Below are 19,331 nucleotides of genomic sequence, written 5' to 3' on the forward strand. Positions count from 1 at the left end.
TTTTCAAATGTACATATGCTGTTGTTTTTTGGCCCATGAATGACAGTGCAAGCTTGGAAATGTATGGACTTCAAACCGCAGATTGCGTGCAAGTTCATGTTCAGTCCAGGAAATGCAAACTGGGTAAATCCTGATCAAAAACTAACTGAAATGAAATTCTTATACATCCTTAGACACATCCTGCTTACTACAACTTCTATCAAGCTAGGAAAACAGAATGATCTGGGTAAGACAGTCTAGTTCAGCACATACTATTTATAACTCTGATGTCAAGTGTTTTAAGCAGATGGTTATGTTTCTTCTAATATGCTAAGTTATGCTATGCTTCTTGAATAAATCTCTTTTGTTTAGCATCTCTTGCTTTACCCCAGGGTATTCAATTCTGCAGCTGTACTTGATTGCTGGGGCCCACCTACTGTTCATACAATACAAAGGAAAGTTGGACAACCATCTGTAGATATTGAGGAAGATGTGTATAGAGGTGAGCCAGCTAGCTCCTGTTTCTTGGTGGATACTCAGGAACCTCTACTTATTTGGGCATGTAGCGGGAGATGAAAAGCACTCTTTTTCTTGCTTTGCAACCACAGGGTGTTCTCTGGTCACATCCGATAGGTAGGTGGTGAAAAGCTTTTGTTACCGTGGGGTAGCCACAAAGTGCTTTCTCACCATCCCCTTTTCTGGGACCATGGGCATCCTCAAAGTCTTTCCCTCCATTGCCCTATTGTCATGCCAGCCATTTGTCTGGACAGAGACAATGGGAAAGCAGCTCTTAATGGCTCCCTCTTCTTCTGGACTGTACCCTAGGAAGCGGCAAATTGTATGGCAGACTAGCAGACACTGTGATGGTCTTTCCACACCCTGTAAAACTTGAAGCAAATGAAAATATCTGAGAACCTGGGCTCAGGGGGAATGGCGGTTGGCACTGGCTGGACAGTATCTAGGGGAAGATAAGGTACAAGGCTTGCCTCGAGGGGCCCATTTCAGATTTCGGAAAAGCACCTTTTTAAACTTCTCTTCTTACAAATTTGTCACTGCTGTAAACATTGCTTAGGCTTCATGAAAACAACACCCACTGGCCACTGCTCAATATTTCTCCCAGCTGCAAGACACTGCACTGGCACAGAACCAAAGTTGTAGAAATGATTTTTACACTTCAGTGCTGAAGGTGGGTCAGCAGTTTATTAGAATTGAAAGGGATGGGGATTGGGGGTTTATTCGTACATTACACTTCAGTATATTCCAGCAGTGTTAGGTTTTTAAAGCCCTCCAAATTCTGCACCATTATGCAAATTAGTGGTTTGCATATTTTAAAAAAATTACATAGTAAAATAAGCACCCTAAATTGGGTTAACTGCATTTCTTCACAAGCTCTCCTGACCTTCAGCTCTGCCACTCCTCTCTTTTCTGTCCTCTTTGCCACTTCCTTCCCTCATCTACCTCTGCTGCCTCCTCACTGCTGTCAAAATGTAGTCTGTAAGCTCTTTGGGGCAGGGCATCTTTGCACTGTATAAATAAATAGTGCTGTAATCCTCTTCCTCATTGTCTGCTGCTTGCCACAAGGAGGGATAAGGAGGTAAGCAGAACACCAGAGCTTCTCCCCTGAATCCCTGGGAAGTCCCGCTCAGGTCAGCTCACCCACCCAACGTTGACATCCAAGGTCATGGCTTATATGTTTTTAAGCCTATCTCCACAGCCACAAGAGCTAGAAACTTCGTTTTGTTTTTAAAAAGGTGCCTCAGATTCAAAAGTGCACTACATGGAAACTAAAGAAACACACACACACACAGAGCCCTGAATAAGTATTTAAATACAATGCATTACCTAGTGATCTGCCAATAATGGACATCCATGGCAAAAGGTAGTGAATCCCCAGCCCACCCCAGCTTTCCATCACAATGGTTTTTAATGATAAGCATCACCAAAAATGTTACATGTGTAACATGTAACACATGGGCCAAATATGATGTGATGTGGGAGAACTGTGGACAGAATCTCCCCTTTCTTCTTCTTTTTTTTTTACTTCAAAGCAGCCATGGGGTGGGGTGTACAGGGTGTGGGATCATCAGATCAGGGCCACAGTGCTGGGCAGGAGAAGGTGCATAACTCTTTCCCCTTGCAGTTTTTTTTTTTTACTGATCTAAATCACACCCACTGCCCAAAGCTGTTATTTGACCTACAGGGAAAAACATATATATTACACACACACACACACACACACACACACCACAGAGCAAATAGCAGTTGTGGGTAGAGGGGAATTTAGATCAGGAATGACCCAGGGGAGGGTTAAATGCCTTTTTGCACGAAGAACAGCCCCAATCTGATCTCCCCAGACAGCTGCATTAGACTAAAACAAAACATCCACGGGAGATCCTGTCCATGAAGTTCCCATCAAGTCATGCTTACTTTGGTTCCTATCTAAGTTATAAATTTAAGATGTTGGTGAAGAAGGCCTATGCTGATAGCAGGAGGCAGACTGAGAAACCAGAGGCAGGCAGGCATAAACACAGTCCTTACCGGTTTTCCTGGAAGGCCAATTCCTGGTGGGCCTGGCAGCCCTGGGGGTCCAGGTTCCCCAGCGAGCCCTTCAGGACCAACGAAGCCTGGGTCCCCCTAAAACACAGACAGAGCCGTTACTAGTGTTACATCCATCTGAAGAACAGTTACAGCTCCCTAAGGTTACTTCCAGCCTCCAAGCAGCACACTACCTTCTGGCCTTTCGGTCCCACCACACAGATCTCCCCAGGCCGGCCCTGGATAGAAGCAAAAAAGCAAGAGTTACTAGATTTTTCTTTACTTATAGATTGCCAAAAAAGAGGAAATGCATCACCAAAAAAGGGGAAAAAAGAGGACACCAATTTGCATAAAATTTACATATGCTACTTGCTTTATATAGATGCACATTTAGAATTATAATTACTGATGGGCAACAGTTCCTATTGTTCTTTATCTTTAAACTGCAATTGGACAGGACAGGTCGGCCCTTCAAACAAAGGATGCCTTCAAATACAGGATGGTCCTGTGACAGCCCTTCAAATAGAGGACTTCCCTCTGTAAAAGAGGATGCATGGTCACTCACCACAAAAACACTGCAAAATAACTGAGTAGGCAGTGGTGAAATAAAGTTTAAAAACACAAATAAAAGCTGACCTTGCCATCTACTATTGTTAATGGTAAGGGACAAATTTTGGAGCATTCCCCCCAAAGTCAGAGAATTGGCCCCCAAATACACTGCCCAAGGACAGTACCATGATATTCTGGGTGCTATTTTAGTAATGGCCCCTGGGTGGGGGTGGGGAGAGAGAGATGGTGCAAAAGGCAGAGAATCTCACGGCACAACTTACGTCACGCCCTGGGCTCCCTGGTTTGCCTTGAATCCCGAAGTCACCTTTCTCACCCTTCTGCCCCTGAACGAAACAACAGAGAAAGACATGTCTTAGTAATCAATACGCCCTCCTCTTGGCCTTGTTCTAGGATGGATCAGTGATATCACTGCAGCCTGGAGTCCCATGGTTCACTGCTTCCCTAGCAGCCATCCAATCCCTGCATGAATCAAGAGACCCTTAATTCTTCAAGCTCGTATCTGGGGATGGACAACTCTATCAGTTTCTGTTTCTCATTCTCTCCAATCCAGTCTGTCCCATTTACATATCAGATTGCAATTTTTTTTAAAAAAAAGTTTACACAAAAATGTGTATACAATCAGAAAATTAGTTTACCTCCTAATATACACATCTTTGCAAGCAATTCTCCCTAACATAATGTATTTTTAATGTTTTTTCCACTAATATACATATTTTGTGTGCACTTTCCCTCAATATATGCATTTTTGTACACATTTTTTTTTAACAGAGAACTATGTTGCAAGATCTGGAGAAGTGCAAATACTGAAGGATAATTGTGTTTTGGTTTGCATATTCATTCAGGTAGTGCAAAGTAAATAGGCTTGCATTAAAATGAGAACTGAACAGATTTCTCCCTCATCCCTACTCATATCACATTTTCCCTGGATGATCTATCAGCTCCCAGAAAGGAAGGTTGGCAACTTCTTGTACCATATCCATCTGCCATGAGGTGCGAGGAAAACAACTTTCACTGATTCATCTCCCCTTGGATTGCCTATTTTTATTCCCCAAAGCTGGAAAGCTTACCTTTTGTCCAAGTGTTCCAGCCAATCCTGGAGGACCCTGTTAGCAACATAATTGTTTATTCATTAGTGGTGTAGATTTTTATACTCCAACTATCCAAAATGATCAGGACTGGATCCAAAAGGATCAACAAATAAAGGCACACAATACATGTAAACACTTCCATGTCTGTTGTTTGGAGGTAGCATGGTGGATTTCATGGGCCAAAGATCGATGGAATGAAAAATCTATGTTAAGAGGTTAAGGTCCACATGTTCAAAGAAAGGAGGCACCGAGCCTCAACAGCTGGGCCTGCCCCACCATCCCCCTCCCTGTTGGCCCTTCTCCTTTACAGTGAACATGCATAGTTTCCCCCTTCAGACCTTCTACCCAATATAGAAAAGTCTGGGGGTGGAACTGGCAGGGAGGGGGCCAGGGTGTGGGCATCACATTCTTTGAATGTGTGGAGTTCTGCTTATCAAGGAGGCTATACAATGTACAAAGGGATTTGGTGGCAGTGGTAGCGGTGGAGATGAAGCCTCTGGTAACAACTGGCTAAGCTCTCTACCTAGCACAGAAGACGAGGCCTCTCGGTGCCATTGACTAAGCTGCCCTGATCCAGAGAGGGGCAGTACAGGGAGATGGTCTGGGGAAAAGATGGGGAAGAAGAAGCTGAGGAGGTGGAGGCCTGAGGAAGCAGCAAAGAAAAATGGATGGATGAGGAAGTGTTCCTGAGGAATGAGGGGGAAAGGAGAAAGCCAGAGGGAGATGGAAAGAAGGCGAGAGAATGGCTTGCTGTCAGGACGTATTAGGAGAGGAAGCCTGGAGTTCTCATACTAGTTTGAAGTAGCCAGCCAATGTCTTTGGCTCTAGTAAAAGGCACAAGTACCACCTGATTTCTGGGTTTGCATTAACACGTTAAGTGAACAGTTCAGGAAGCAGCTGGCCAGACACACAGACAGACACATACACAGTGTCTTTACAGGCCTGGCTACAGGATGCTGTAACTAAATATTTATCATTCACAGCATAAACTCTGGCCCTGCACAGTGAACTGTCTCACCGGCCTTTATTCAAATTAGAGGCTTTAAGTGGAAAACAAGGACAGAAACTCTGCAGAGTAGCATGGAGAGATGGTGGACCATGAAGTGGCTGGTCAGCAAAACTCAGACTGGGGTCACTTGGGTCAAGGTGTAGGGATGTCAGAGAATTTCTCCACGAATCTCTGGGAGAAATTCCCCCGAAATTGGTGGAGAAATGGTCCGAGCCCCCCGCCCCCCCCGGGATGGGACTTACCTTTGGCGAATGTCCCTTGCGGCGGCGGCTCCCGGCAGCGGTGTGGCGGCGGCCGGTCTTCCAACCAGCTGCTGCTGCCGCCATTTCAAAGTAAAAACAACAACAACAACAACAAACGTGATAGGCTATGTAAAGATTTACGTAGCCTATCACGGCTAGATTTTCAAAAAACAACGTGATAGGCCACGTAAATGTTTACGTAGCCTATCACGGCTGACTTTGAAAAGAAAAAAGCGCGTATGCAAATGGCGGCGCCCATGGGCGCCGCCATTTGTGTTCCTTATTTTGTCACGGGTAGTCTACGTAAATATTTACGTAGACTACCCGTGCCAAAATAAGAATGCAAATGGCGGTGCCCATGGGCTCCGCCATTTGCGTATGCGCTTTTTTTTTTCCCCCAAAGTCAGCCGTGATAGGCTACGTAAACATTTACGTAGCCTATCACGGCTGGCTGCAGGCCAGGGACGCAAATGGCGGCGGCTATGGCCGCCGCCATTTGTGTCCCGGCAGGACAACAGGATTCGCAGCCGGAGACATGGGGCGCTCCCCCCTGGCCAGAATTTCGGCGGGGAGGGACGGGGCGCCTCCCCCCCAGCCAGAATTTCAGGGGGAGGGACGGAGCGCCTCCTCCCCATCACGAAGCAAGCTTCGGGATCAGGTAAGTGACTTGCTGACTGAGGCAGAGGCTTCTGCTGATGTCCTGCCAAGCTCTGGCTGCCCTTGATGGATGTCTGCATGTTAGACAACGGGGTCGGGGAGACAAACGAAGCCTTGGATTTCCAAAGTGAGGCTCTGCTTCGAACCTGAGGCAAAGCAGATCATGTCTGAAGTGATCTGAGTCAAACCGGTCCATTTTCCAAAGCAATGAAACTAGGTTTGAGCCAGATCTCATATTTAGTGCACACTCAAGTAGACTTATACTCTATTTTATGTATGTAGTAGAAAAACAATGAAAATGTCTTAAATAAAATAAAAATGTAATGAATAGCCAGATAGCTGGATAATAATTCAAAGAAGGATTCAGAGAAGGACAACAGAGTTGATCAGGGGTCTAGAAACTAAGTCCTATAAGGAACGATAGAAGGAACTGGGTATATTTAGCCTTGAGAAGAGAAGGCTGAAGGGGGATATGATAGCACTGTTCAAGTGCCTAGAGGGTTGTCATGCTTGTTCTGAGACGGTAGGACACAAAATAACAGGCTTAAGTTACAGGAAGGCAGATTCCCTTTTTAGTTCTATGATTCTATGAACTCCCTCCATAGAGAGGTTAAGCTGGCTTCCTCTCTTTTAAGCTTTAGGCGAATGCCTATTGATTCTGGCAAGCTCTTAGAGTGTGTTCGAATTTTATCTCCCTGTTTTTATGCTGAATTTGTTTTATCCTGCTCTTGGTTTTACTGTATGAAATTGGTTTTGGTAATATGGACTGGGTTATTTTCCCTGTGTTTTATGTATTTTATGAAGCTTTTTGGTGGGGTGTATTTTAAAATAAATCATATAACAGAGGTTATATGGAGAGGGAGTAGCGTGAGGTAATTGAGGTACATTATGGGCTTGTTGCCCAGTTGTGAGAAGAAGGAATAAAGGTGGGGTAAGTACGGAGTACATGCACTGTGATACTATGTTCTTGTAGATCTATGCTTACCTTTTCTCCTCGCTCTCCCTTCTCCCCCCTTGGGCCTTCGGCACACTTCAGAGAACATAAGGAACAAACAGGTGAGGAGTTAGAACAGCAACACTGGACAGGGGAGTGGCCAAGCATGCATGACCTCTTTCCAGAGGTGGGAGACAGCTCACCTGTAATGGGGCTTCAGGTGAGATCCGGACACAGTCAGCACCCTGGAGGATGAGAAGAAGCAACAGCCTTAAGACATGGGGTTGTGTTAGGATTTGGCTGTGCCAGTTCTGTCACATGGCAATTATGTTCATCCCCACAGCATATGGGGGAAGTTGCAAAGTCCAGTTAGGTGGCAGAGTCCATACTAGCATATGATAGAAGTGAAGAAAAGACCTACTTACGCGATCGCCTTTTTCCCCTTTGGATCCATGAACTCCTGAGGGTCCACGTTCGCCTTTCCCACCCTGCATGAAACAGGAGTTAGTCCTTGAGAAAAGGATTGTCTTCACACCAGGGAACAGTATAGGAGCACCAGCAGAATATGCTTCCTCAGCACCCCAAAGCATGCACAAAGGCCCATGTGTGGTGGATCTGAGCAGCACACAACAGGAAAAAGACATCAATTGCATGACTACATGCAAACATAGCCTAGCTTATAAATCTTCAAAAGATGTCCTTCAAACATAAACACCATACTTGTCCTTCACCTGTGTAGGAAAGTGGGATTGGGGGTTACGAGGGATGGGTGAAGAAGGCTTGGGGTCTATGTTCATGTGGGGAAGAGAAAGACAGAATGACTGTGACAGCATGGGGAGGGGGAGGAGAGATTCCCTCATGGTCTGTTGACTGAGGTGCGAGTACATGCATGTGTGAGCAAAATTGTTGCCTTCAGATCTCTAGTCTGAAAATTTATAGCAGGCTTAGCACCTGTTCTAACAAAAGTGGTTGCCCTTCTTTACAGGCCCACATACAAGTAGAGACATAGCACACTCTAACCACTCCCAACTGAACATGATTGCAAACATACACAAATAAAAATACTTGTGAAAAAATTATAGAAGTCTGATCATACGTGCCTGCAGTATCTGCAGTTAACAACATTGGGGATTTAGTAGTCAGAGAGAAAATAACATGTTTTGTTAAGAGGAGGAAAGGAGTAACATCATTTAAGCACACAACATTAATTTTTAGAATGTATATGCAAACATGTGCAGTGTGGGGGATGTTCTGGATAATATAACTTACATGTTGTAATTTTTTTTTTTAAAAAAAAATCAGAACACTTTGAAAAGAAATACAAAATAGCAGAGTAATCTTTAGCTGTGCTAATGACAGCAACCTGGACAGGTAATTCTATGTGGGACATTAACAGCAGAAAATCAGGAGGACAGTGGAGCCCAAGGGCCCCCCAATCCATGTAAACAGCTACAGTCATTCACAAAAGTGAAAGACATACCTTTATGCCAGGAGGACCCAGCGTGGCCTGAGGAGAAAGAATTAAAATAAATACATCTGCTAGAGCCCTTGAGGATCACTCCACATGCTAAGAGCAAATAAAAGAAGGCATCAAGGCCAAATAGGAAGAGACTGAGAAGCAGGCATTAAAAATGCCGATAAAACATCAGAACCAGAAGAGACTGTATAACTTTAGCCTAGAGAAAAGAAGATTAAAAGGCAACATAACAGGCCTCAAATCTAAGAGCCAGCCATAAAGAAGATGGAGAGGAACTTTTACCTGCTTCCCCTACTCTCCCTCCCCAAAGGAAGGTTAAAAGGAAAAGAGAGTTAAGTTGCCAGAAAGAATGAAAGTGTAGGTGCATTATCAATGGTAAAAAAAAAAGCCTCTCTGTTAAAGCAGTTGTTGTTGGTTAGTTGTAGAACAACCTGCAAAAACGTCAGGAAACCTGAAAGAGAAAAGGGAATGCAACGCTAGTCATAGGCTTTGGTGGCAGGCTCAGGCCTGTGGGCAGGATGGCCATTTATGAATTGCTGAAAAAGAGGAAATACATCACCAAAAAAGGGGACAAAAGGGAATACAAATGTTCGTATAATTTGCACATGCTAATATATATAGAGAGATTCAAATTTAGAAATAATTAATATGATTGAAATAGAAATGCAGTACATGCCACCCCAGCGTGGAAGGCTGTGCCCAGGTGACCTGTGTACCTGGCTGCTCAGCCTGCTGTCCAGGTGCTTCCTACTGATGAGCAACAGTTCTTATGGTTATCTATCTTTAAATCAGAATTGGGCTGGGCAGCTCTTCTAGTAGAGGACACCTTCAAATAGAGGTCAGTCCTCCATAAAAGAGGACATATGGCCACCCTATGTCATGGGGCTAATTCTGTATGCCAGATTTAGGGACAAGACAATTTCTGGAGCTAAGTAGATGAGCAATGAGGTGGATATCTAGGGAAGTCATCTGGGGAATGCCACGAGCAGGAACAGCAAAAAGATGCAGAGGCAGGCAAGTCTAGGTGAGGAAATCCCAGGACAAAAATATCCAGAGTTTGGGCTGATGAGACCGAGGAAGGTTTTCTTAAATGGGGGTCTTTGAGAGAGCCACCTCCGAAGGTGGGAAAGGTCTAATGCTTCCCCAAGTCTTCTATGCTGGTTTATGGTGGAGAAGCACATGACTCAAGGCTCAGTCCCAGACCCCATTTCCAATGCCAACACTCAACCCTGGAATGTGTCATGCTACAACAGAGGACATGCAGAGTGCCTTTCCATCACCACTGAGTAACTACACATCGAGTAACTATGCACACACATCTGGCTTTGGGAGGAAGGGAATAAGGAAGAACAGCAATGCTGCTAGACCCAGCACAGCTACTTTGAGAAATTAAGCACTGTGAAGGATTTATATCCTTATGTCAGCTACGCCAGAGCTCCCTTCTCTGGAGAGGTTCACAGCAAAGCCTGTATAAACATTGGTGAGGTCCAGGGTGTTTAGGACTAAGAAAACATGCCATATGAAGCACAGCCTCCTTTATCACTCAGCCTAGTGAGCACATCTGTCTGATCTGGAAGCTTGTATAGGGGTACCACATGATTCACTCTGGCCTGTAGCTGGTAAAAACCCCTCTTTCTGGTCTGGTGGTCTTCCTGTAGTTCCCTCTTTTGGCCTGGGCTGAGTGCTGGTGGTGTCCAGGTCGACTCTTGTCTTTACCTGACATCCTTTAGGGTCACAGGTTCAAGACCCACTGCAAGCACCCCTGGTATCGGCATGTTCAGTCTGTGCAAGCAAACACACACGCATGCCCAAAAAATTCACACACTGACATAAGAGTGACCCTGAGCTTTGGCTCTGAGTTTAAGACATGCCCAGTGGAAAATTGGCTGTTAGGGAGATGAACGAAGAGCCTGTGTCAAGAGTTACTATTCTGCAGCTGTTGTGCTCTTTTGACTCAGCAGGGTCCACTTGCCAGGAGGGAGGCATGGAAGGAGACAGCCCTGTTCTTATGACTAGAAGTCATGTGAGGCAGAATGCTTGAAGCATCACTCAGTGCAGAACTGGAATGGAATTAGGACTGGAATCTCACAAATCAGTCTGATATTTGGAGTGACCAGAGTTTAATTTGAGTGGGGGCACATGAGCCCTATTGTGGAATTTGTTTTCATCCAGTGCCCCGGAAAGGAAAGGGCTGTCCTTGAGCATGTCCAGAGTACATTCCCCTGCTCGCCAAGGAACCACAGCCCATCCTTACTCATCTGGGGTTCCCAGAAAAAGCTTCCACATCAGAGGCTGAGGCCTCTGCACAAATTTGAGTGCTGTAACTCTTGTTTCTTTGTTTTTGCTTTACTTTAAGAAAATCTTTCAAACTAAGAAGTTTAGCCTTCCAAATCACTTAATTCTTCTCTGAGAGCATAGCATAGCAAAGCATGTTTGGAAGGGATGGAGCAGGTTGGCCAAACTTTTACAACATGAGCAGAGATATATCAAGTATCTTCCCACTGCTCCTTCCCACTGTTCATGTTATGTTCCGGGAGGAGCAAACAAAAAGCAATTTGTAGAAAAATGCACAAACTAAGAAGTTGATCTTGCATAATTAGCAAGCAATTTTCATTATATGCAAATGGATGTGGCTCAGTTGGCTGAGCCCTAGCTGAAGACTAATCAGGGAAGAGGATGTACTATAAAACGGCAGAGAGAGGAGGGCAACCTTTGGGACCTGTCACAACAGATGGCGTGTGACCCCAACAGTATAACATTATACCCATTTGGCTCCTAACATGAGCCAAACGGAGCCTAGGGGACTGTGAGCCCTCATGTTTACCTGGGGTTACAAATGACCTGACTCAGAATAAGGGAAGGGCCAGAGCTCAGTGGTAGAGTCCCTGCTTTGCATGCAGACGGTCCCAGGTTCAATCCCCAGCATCTCCAGGTAAGGCTAGGAAAGAATCCTGCCTGAAGCCCTGGACAGCCACTGCCAGTCACTCTCGACAGTACTGGGCCAGATGGACCAATGCTCTGACTCAGCATAAGGCAGCTTCCTCTGCTGGTATTCCGTTTTTGCACCAACATGTCCCTGCTTCACCCCCCCCCCACACACACAGTTCAAGTTGAGGGCTCCAGCCACAGTACCCATCAGCATGCCCCCAGCCTAATGGCTGAAAGGGACCCTGGCCAAGCCACCCAGATACCCCTCCGTGGTTTTCCTCCCAAGTGGGGACTCTGCCTCCGCAAATGCCTGTGCAACTGCTTGGCAGCTCTAGTATCCAGCCCTGCCGAGCCACCGGGTAAACAAGGAAAGGGGAAAGTGCAAAGAGGAGGTCCGGCACAGCCTCTCCTCCCCACCTCCCCCTTTCATCCTCTGTGGTTCCCCATGCCAAAGCGGTTGCCATAGGAACCCTTGCTGACATCTGGAAGCCATCCGAGATTTCTTCAGTTATCCAGATGTGCCAGTGGATGCAAGCCAGAAGGAAGAGGAGAAAGTGGGGGAAAGCAGGGGGTGGGATGACAGGGACAGTTCCTTGTGGAAAGCATGTGGTGCATGCGTGTATACACACATACATGCGCGTGTGCGCGCGCGCACACACACGCACACACTTGGAAATCCAGCCAACAGGGGCAGGTAAAAAGACCTGCAGTGGGAAGAAAGGGGGTGGAAATCCAGGTCCCAGGGAAGGGGGCCGCTGCTGGGATGAAAGAACGAATGAATCAATGAATGAATCAATGGTCCCTGTTGAGGTTACAGTTCTGCAGCTGCTCAGCCTTTCGACTCAGCAGAGTTAGGCTGCCAAATGGGGAAAGACCTAAGAATATAGCCTTGTCCCATTAGAGGCCCTGTGTGTGGGGATGCGGGGGGGAGGGGGCTGGTGATTTCAACAGTATTCACAGCTGGGAGTTAACGTCAGTGGCTCCTCTACACTTGGGCATTGCACATTCCACTATGATAGGAGCTGGGGGAGTCCCAAGTGGAGAATGGTCCCAATGGTCCAAATTGATCTCCTTCCTCTTCCTTTTCCCTCCACTCCCCTTCCCTTGTGTGTTTTGTCATTTTAGTTTGCAAGCCTGAAGGCAGAGCCTGTCTCTCTTTTTTTAATTGATGTGAGCCACTTTAGGAGACAATGTACTGTCTGAAAAGCAGGATAAACATGAAGCAAATAAATAATGAAATAAATACATAAACTCAGAAAGAAGGAGAAGAAGACGTATTCCCAGGTGTACCCACAGTACTCAGCCAACCCTGATACCAGCAAAGTTCTTGGATATTGCTTTATTTCCGATAAAGAGAGGACATTCTGGGGCTCAAGTCTGCTTTGTTTACACACCCACTTGGGTTGCTATTTTTTTTCAGACCTCCCCCTTGTGCCTGCAACACCCATCTGACTCAAAGAAATCAAGGAGGTGAAGCTTTTCCTGGCATGATGGTAAAGCAATAAGGAAAACTTCACCTGCAATTTCTGCATGCCAGATTCCTGTTAAAAGCATAGGAGCCTTACCAGAAAAAAAAAAAAAGTTGTCAACTCTAATTCCCTTGACTTGGAGTTGGAAATTCTTCCTCCATTTTCAGACATATGGAAACTAGCCATAATTACTCAGTAGTGAGGGAAAGGCACTCTGTATATGCTCAAAGGTGCTCTAATCTCTATTATTACTTCCCATGCTTCCAGTCTCAGACCTGGTATTGGAAACAAGTTCTAGGCCTGATGCCTGTTGACACACAATTCAAATCTAGGCATGGACGAAACTCTCAATTTTGGCTTCGCTCAGTTTCTAATTTTTCAAATCTTAAGTTTGGTTCATCCTGGAGTTTGAGACTTTTTTTAAAGTTTGTATGAAAATTTGTATGCATTTTGTGTGCGTTTCTCCTGATACAATTTTGTAAACAATTTTGCCTAACCTACACATTTCTTTGCAAGTAATTTTCCTAATATAATGCATCTTTCAACTTTATTTTTATGAATATATGCATTTTTGTGTGCACTTTCCCTAACACACAGGTTTTTGGACTCAGTTACAAAATTTGGAGATATGCAAATTTCAAAGGATAACTGATTTTTGGTTTGCACATTGGCTCGATAGTGTGAAATTAGGTATGTTTGCATTAAAATGTGTGCCAAGTGAATTCTTCCCCCATCCCTAATCAAATCTAGACCTGCTGGCAAAGCAGAACCCAGCCTTGAATATTCTGTTGTTAACCAGAGACAGTAAGCCTCTCGTGTTCTCCCGTGACCCGTCTTCTTGCACTCTAACTCATCTTCTTTCTTGCCCTGTCAACTGCCTCTTTTGGATGACAGTTTCTCCCTGTGTGACTAACAGTTTTTTTGTTTTTTGTTTTTAACCAATCCACAAATGGATTGGCAATGGATCCCACTGCTAACACCATGCAGCCAAGCCCCAGCTAACCATCTGTATGTCTGACTCCTGACAACTAGTGAAAGAGAGGAAACAAAAGAGAATTAAATAAAGCCTACATTACTTACTAAACTTGCAAGCAGCAACAATTGCCATCTCAAGCTAGCAGCCAAGGGATCCAAGGGCCCACCTCATCCAAAGCTTATTAGAAAGTTAATGCTATATTAACATCAGCCCCTTGACTTACATTTGCATGTGGTGACCTCTGTGAACATTGGGGACACTGCAAAAGCAGAAGGCAATTAGAACACTGGAAATTAAAATTGTAATTAGGAATGCAACATTTACAGCACAGTCCGATGCATAATTACTCAGAAGTAAATCTCTCTGTGTTCAGTAGGGCTTTCCCCTGCATATGTGTGCACCAGATTGTCAATTCATTCTTAGATTGACTGATTTAAAATGTTCTGATCAATTCAAAAGATGCCCCAATGAACTGGGCAGCAGATTTTGTAAAAAATTGTGAATTGCTTTTAATACAAGTACTTACAAAAACTGTAGGTAGTGGGTACCATCTTACAAGAGGCATTCCTCTTTCTGTCTAGCATAGCAGGGAATGCCTCTTCTAAGATGACATGTGTGAATCATCTAAAAGCCAAGAAAGAAAAATTTACTTCAGAACTACTGCTTTATTCATACGCAAATGAATACAGATTTACTAGGTCAATATATTGGCTTTAACTGGGTGACAGCCCTCTATCCATCCATCCATCCATCCATCCATCCATTTATCGATCATTTGTTCTGTATATACACAGTACTGTGACATTCTATACAATGGACACTAAAACAAATGATTAAACTTTGGATGCTTTTGCGATTTTTATGAGAAAGGCACCAAGATGGAGCATTAGAGCTAAGCAAATATGTTCTCCCATTACCTTGTGAAATGATGGGTTTGAATCCTCTTCATCTTAGATTTAATTACTAAGTGCAGGTCAAGCAGCTTAGTAAAAGTAGAGGGACATCTAGGACTGCAATTCCATCCACAATTACCTGGGAGTAAGTCCCATTGCACTCAATGGGATTTACTTTTGAGGAGACGATTGTGCGGTTAGTGAGGTAGTGAAGGAACTCCGTTGTTTATAAGGCGACTGGCTCCGTCTCTTTTCACTGGCAAAGTTCTGGGTGCAGCCAAAGGCTTACATTATATGTGAGGGTTTGTGGCTTAACCACTGCTTCCTCCTGCCTAACCAGTTAAGTATGAGTTGCTTCTCATGGGAGAGGCAGATCTAAAGAAGCCAAAACCAGGCTTCTGATTGAAGTGACCAACGGGCTGCTGTGGTTTCCCTGCACCAAGTGCAGGTGAAGGGATGGCTTGGAATGCCAACTGACATTCTGTTGATAGAAACATCAGCTTTGTGGACATTGGAGAGGTGCCTTTTTTCCCAAGTGTATCCAACCTGTCACCAAGGTGCATGCCCGGGGTACGTGAAACCTACCAATTTCTTTCTCTACATTTCTCTGTATTTCTGCTCCATGTGCTCAGATATCCATGGATACTCCACACAGCACCTTAGATCTCCTTGCTTTTAGGCCAAAATCAGGTATGGATCTGAATGCATATTCACGTTTGGATGCTGTTTGTTACATTTAATGAGATGGGGAGATGCTCTCCTTTTCTTTCAGTGGGATCTGCATTCAGACGCACATCCAATTCATAACACACACACACACACCCGCCAGGTTGTGCAAGTGTTTATGAATCCAGCCACTGATATGTTTTTATTAATAGAAAGTAAATCTGTTAGAATTAGTGATGGGCAAGCTTTCCTAAGCTCCCCATTAAATTAACTCAGAAATTACCTGACTGAGTTCTTATGGGGAAAAAAAAATCAGAAGAGTACTTGGGGTAATTGGAGGCCTCAGAAAATGGCTCCTCATGGTCTCTGAGGAAGCAAGACCTTCTTTCTACCTATCCTCACACAAACTGACATTCCATTAGTTTTTATGGGGTGAGTAAAAGATGCTGCAGAGGTAAAATCCAAAGGTTTGGGGGAGACCATTGCCAATGGATACTCCATCAAGGTTTGGCCTTCCCCCTCAAACCTGGTTTTTCACCCTGCATGACCTTTAAGCCACCCCCATATAAAGTAACGCAGCTGTTTGTATGTAGGTGGGTAAAAGATAATGCAGGGACAAAGAAGAAGGGTGGTGGTTGGGAGGCCAGCCTCTGTGGGTCCTCTGCAGGGATGGGCTCCTCCTGTCCTCAGTTTTTGCCCCTGTGTTCCCCCTATTGAATGTTATGGAGTTATATGGCTCCATTACACTCAACAGGGGAAAACTGAGTGAGTGTTATTTCTCCAACTTGGATTCTAATCTCAACAGAAGAAGAACTCTGCAGAGTGTAAAGCTTACCTCTTATCTGAGACAGGCTTTAACGAGCCCCAGAAGTTATTTTCTGGGCCTGGCCCAGAAGAACTTCATTGGAATTTCTAGATTCAACTGGAGATTCAGTGGGTTTAGAGAACTGATGACACCAGAGGAACTACAATATCCACACCAGCTGTTGAATCTGCCTAGTGACCATAGCATCCATAATGGGGAACTGCGATATATATTGATGGTGTGCTATGAAGGTTGTAATTCCTGACTGTGTAAATGAGCCCCAGGACCCAGAAGGTTTTCCTAGCCTCTTTTGAGGCATTGATAGCTTTGGAGTCTGGAACATACAAAGACGCCCTCAGAAGAAACTGTTTACTGTGAGCTCTCCAGGAAAGGATTAATGTCAATGAAGCCTTAAGTGTTGCATGCTAAGCAGGAACAAGCAGGGTTTTGATTCTGAGCCTCTGCAGGTCTGGTATATTGCAGTGAAACAACTTAGGGGTGGAGAAATGGAAATTGCTTGAAAAACTCCTCCAAGTTAGAATGTCTTAAAAAGTCTAAGTATCTTATTTATTTATTTATTTATTTCATTTCATTTCTATACTGCCCAATAGCCAAAGCTCTCTGGGCGGTTCACAAAAACTAAAACCAAACAACACACAATATACTTCCATTAAAAAGAAATAAAATCCCAACTGTCTCACAATGCAAACTGAAAATTCAAAGGCTTGGATCAAATTTTAAAAATTATCTGAATTTTGGCAGAGTGTAATTTGGAAACCACATTAGCAAGTAGTAATTCAATTTAACTGATTGAACTATATTCCCCTCCCCCTTCTCATTTAATAATAATATATACATTTAGACCACAATCCTAACCCCCAGATCTGCCAGCTGGAGAAGGTCAGGATGGGGTGGAGAATAGGATGAGACACATCTATCCCAGAGGCTCAAGTAAGGCCCATTAAAAACTCTGTGGGCATAAATCTACTGCCAGCTGCAGTACTTCCTAAAACAGGAACAGACTGGGGGCACCATTGGATCTGCTAGACCGTCCATTTTCCTGTGAGACCCCAGGACTGGGCCCATTGGATCTGCTAGACCGTCCATTTTCCTGTGAGACCCCAGGACTGGGCCCATTCCCTATGCTACCCTGAGGCTGACTTAGGTATCCCCTTGCATTGATTTAAATGAGAGGAATTGTTTTAAAAGCAAAACAAACAAGAATTGCTCAGAGAAAAAACAGTGAAAAGCCAACTCCACACCCACTTCACTGGTTATTTGTTTGGTTGCAAGGTTCTGGGTGCCACAGTGGCTCTGTGGCAGATCTCCCCTTCGACCTGACATAGGATTGCTCGGTCCTCCAGCAAGTCCTTCACAGACATTAATTTGTGGTAACCCTAACAACAGGGGTGGGTAATGTATGACCCTCCAGATGTTGCTGGACTGCAACTCCCATCAACCCTCACCATTGGCTATGCTTGCAAGGGCTGATGGGGGTTGCAGTCCACCAACTTCTGGAGGGCCATACATTCCCCACTCCTACCTTCAAGAACCTTATGAGGTAGGCCAATGTTTTCATCCCCATATTGCAGATGGGAGCTGAGAGAGAGCAACATTCCTGAGGCCACCTGGTGTTATAAGTAAAGGAGTTTGTGACAGCTGAGTGGGTTAGAAGACCAACCCATGAGTGCCACCTGCATAAGACAGAAGAATAAGGAGTGCAAAGGTGAAGGGGGTCGTGTGCACAGAAAGAAAAGGTCGTGTGCACCAGAGCTAATTAATATGCAATGCTACACATGTGCTTGAAGCTGAAGCTCAAATATTTTGGCCACCTAATGCGAAGAGAAAAGTCACTGGAAAAGACCCTGATGCTGGGAAAGACTGAAGGCAAAAGGAGAAGGGGACGACAGAGGATGAGATCGCTAGATAGCATCACCGATGCAATGAATATGGACTTGAGCATGCTCCGGGAGAGAGCACAGGACAGGAAGGCCTGGCGTGCTATGGTCCATGGGGTCATGAAGTGTCGGGCACGACTGAATGACTGAACAACAACAACACGTGTGCTATGCTTGTTTTTACATAGACTATAAATGTTTCTGTGCTGTGACACAGAGGCACTTCTCTTTTTGATAGAGGTGCATCCTCTGAGAAGTCCAGCTGCAGCAGAAAATAAACTTGCTTATAAGGTCACCTACTGGATCACCTGTGTCTGAGTTATTGGTTCCTCTCCAACATAATCTCCACCTGAGAACGGATGACAATGTGAGTAAAAGAAATTCATAACACTGGGGAGTTACAGAAAAGGGGAGATCTGAACTGGACTCTTCTGGATTGGTAGCTCCATCACTTCTTAGCCACCTCATGGCACCAACTCTCTTACCTAGGTTGTATGCCTGTTTCAGACTCCACAAAATTTATGGTACAAAAGTTCCCTTATTTGACTCACCTTCTCTCCTGGATCACCTTTCACACCAGCCTTCCCTGAACCTCTCACCTCCTCCTAGGAAGAGAGCAGAAAAATAGAAATATTACACAGGGTTGGCCCAAGTAGGGATGTCAGAAGAATTCAGCTGGGGGGTGGAGCTCAATGGGTTTTTGTCAGCTCAGCCCACCGGACTTCATTCTGTCTTTCGCCAGCTGGCTTGACTTGGCGTGCAACCAGTTGGGCCAGCTGATGGAATCGCCGTAATTTTTTTGGCGTAAAAACCATTTGCACAAATTTTGGCTGTAAATTGCATAAATGTGTATGATACGTGCAATTATGCTAATATGTGCAATTTACAGCCAAAATCTGTATTTGCGCAAATTACAGCTGAGATTTACAAAAAGCCCCTGGAAGTTGGAACTCAGGGAAGCTGCATGGCTCAGCTGAGTCAAGCACACCACTTGCTGAGTCAAGCACACCACAGAAGCTGAGTCAAGCACACCACAGAAATCCAGCGAGTCCCAAAAGGGCCGCATTTCCCAGTGAAGGGGATCCCTAGGCCCAAGGCATTCTTCTACCTGAGGTGAAGAACAAGATGGCACCTTCTTCCATTCCATGTACAAAAACTGACTGGACTGGCAGTTGAAACTTTCTTCAACACTGGTGATGGGACAG

At 44.8% G+C, this 19,331-nt stretch overlaps 1 protein-coding gene across 1 annotated transcript in view; it reads right to left on the reverse strand.

Annotated features, from left to right (window-relative positions):
* The window catches only part of COL16A1 (collagen type XVI alpha 1 chain), a 162,269-nt gene that overhangs the window by 100,357 nt on the left and 42,581 nt on the right, over nucleotides 1–19,331 (reverse strand). The window contains exons 11-20 of the mRNA XM_084816361.1: nucleotides 19,055–19,234; nucleotides 18,678–18,731; nucleotides 8,495–8,521; nucleotides 7,440–7,502; nucleotides 7,218–7,259; nucleotides 7,066–7,110; nucleotides 4,152–4,187; nucleotides 3,345–3,407; nucleotides 2,709–2,753; nucleotides 2,518–2,613 (exon numbers count right to left, since the gene is read on the reverse strand). Coding sequence (XP_084672487.1) covers nucleotides 2,518–2,613; nucleotides 2,709–2,753; nucleotides 3,345–3,407; nucleotides 4,152–4,187; nucleotides 7,066–7,110; nucleotides 7,218–7,259; nucleotides 7,440–7,502; nucleotides 8,495–8,521; nucleotides 18,678–18,731; nucleotides 19,055–19,234 — 651 coding nt within the window. The remainder of the gene's footprint in view (nucleotides 1–2,517; nucleotides 2,614–2,708; nucleotides 2,754–3,344; nucleotides 3,408–4,151; nucleotides 4,188–7,065; nucleotides 7,111–7,217; nucleotides 7,260–7,439; nucleotides 7,503–8,494; nucleotides 8,522–18,677; nucleotides 18,732–19,054; nucleotides 19,235–19,331) is intronic.

The sequence above is a fragment of the Heloderma suspectum genome, chromosome 10 (assembly GCF_057233095.1).
Source record: "Heloderma suspectum isolate Gila_16-S chromosome 10, 16-S_ref, whole genome shotgun sequence".
NCBI lineage: Eukaryota > Metazoa > Chordata > Lepidosauria > Squamata > Helodermatidae > Heloderma > Heloderma suspectum.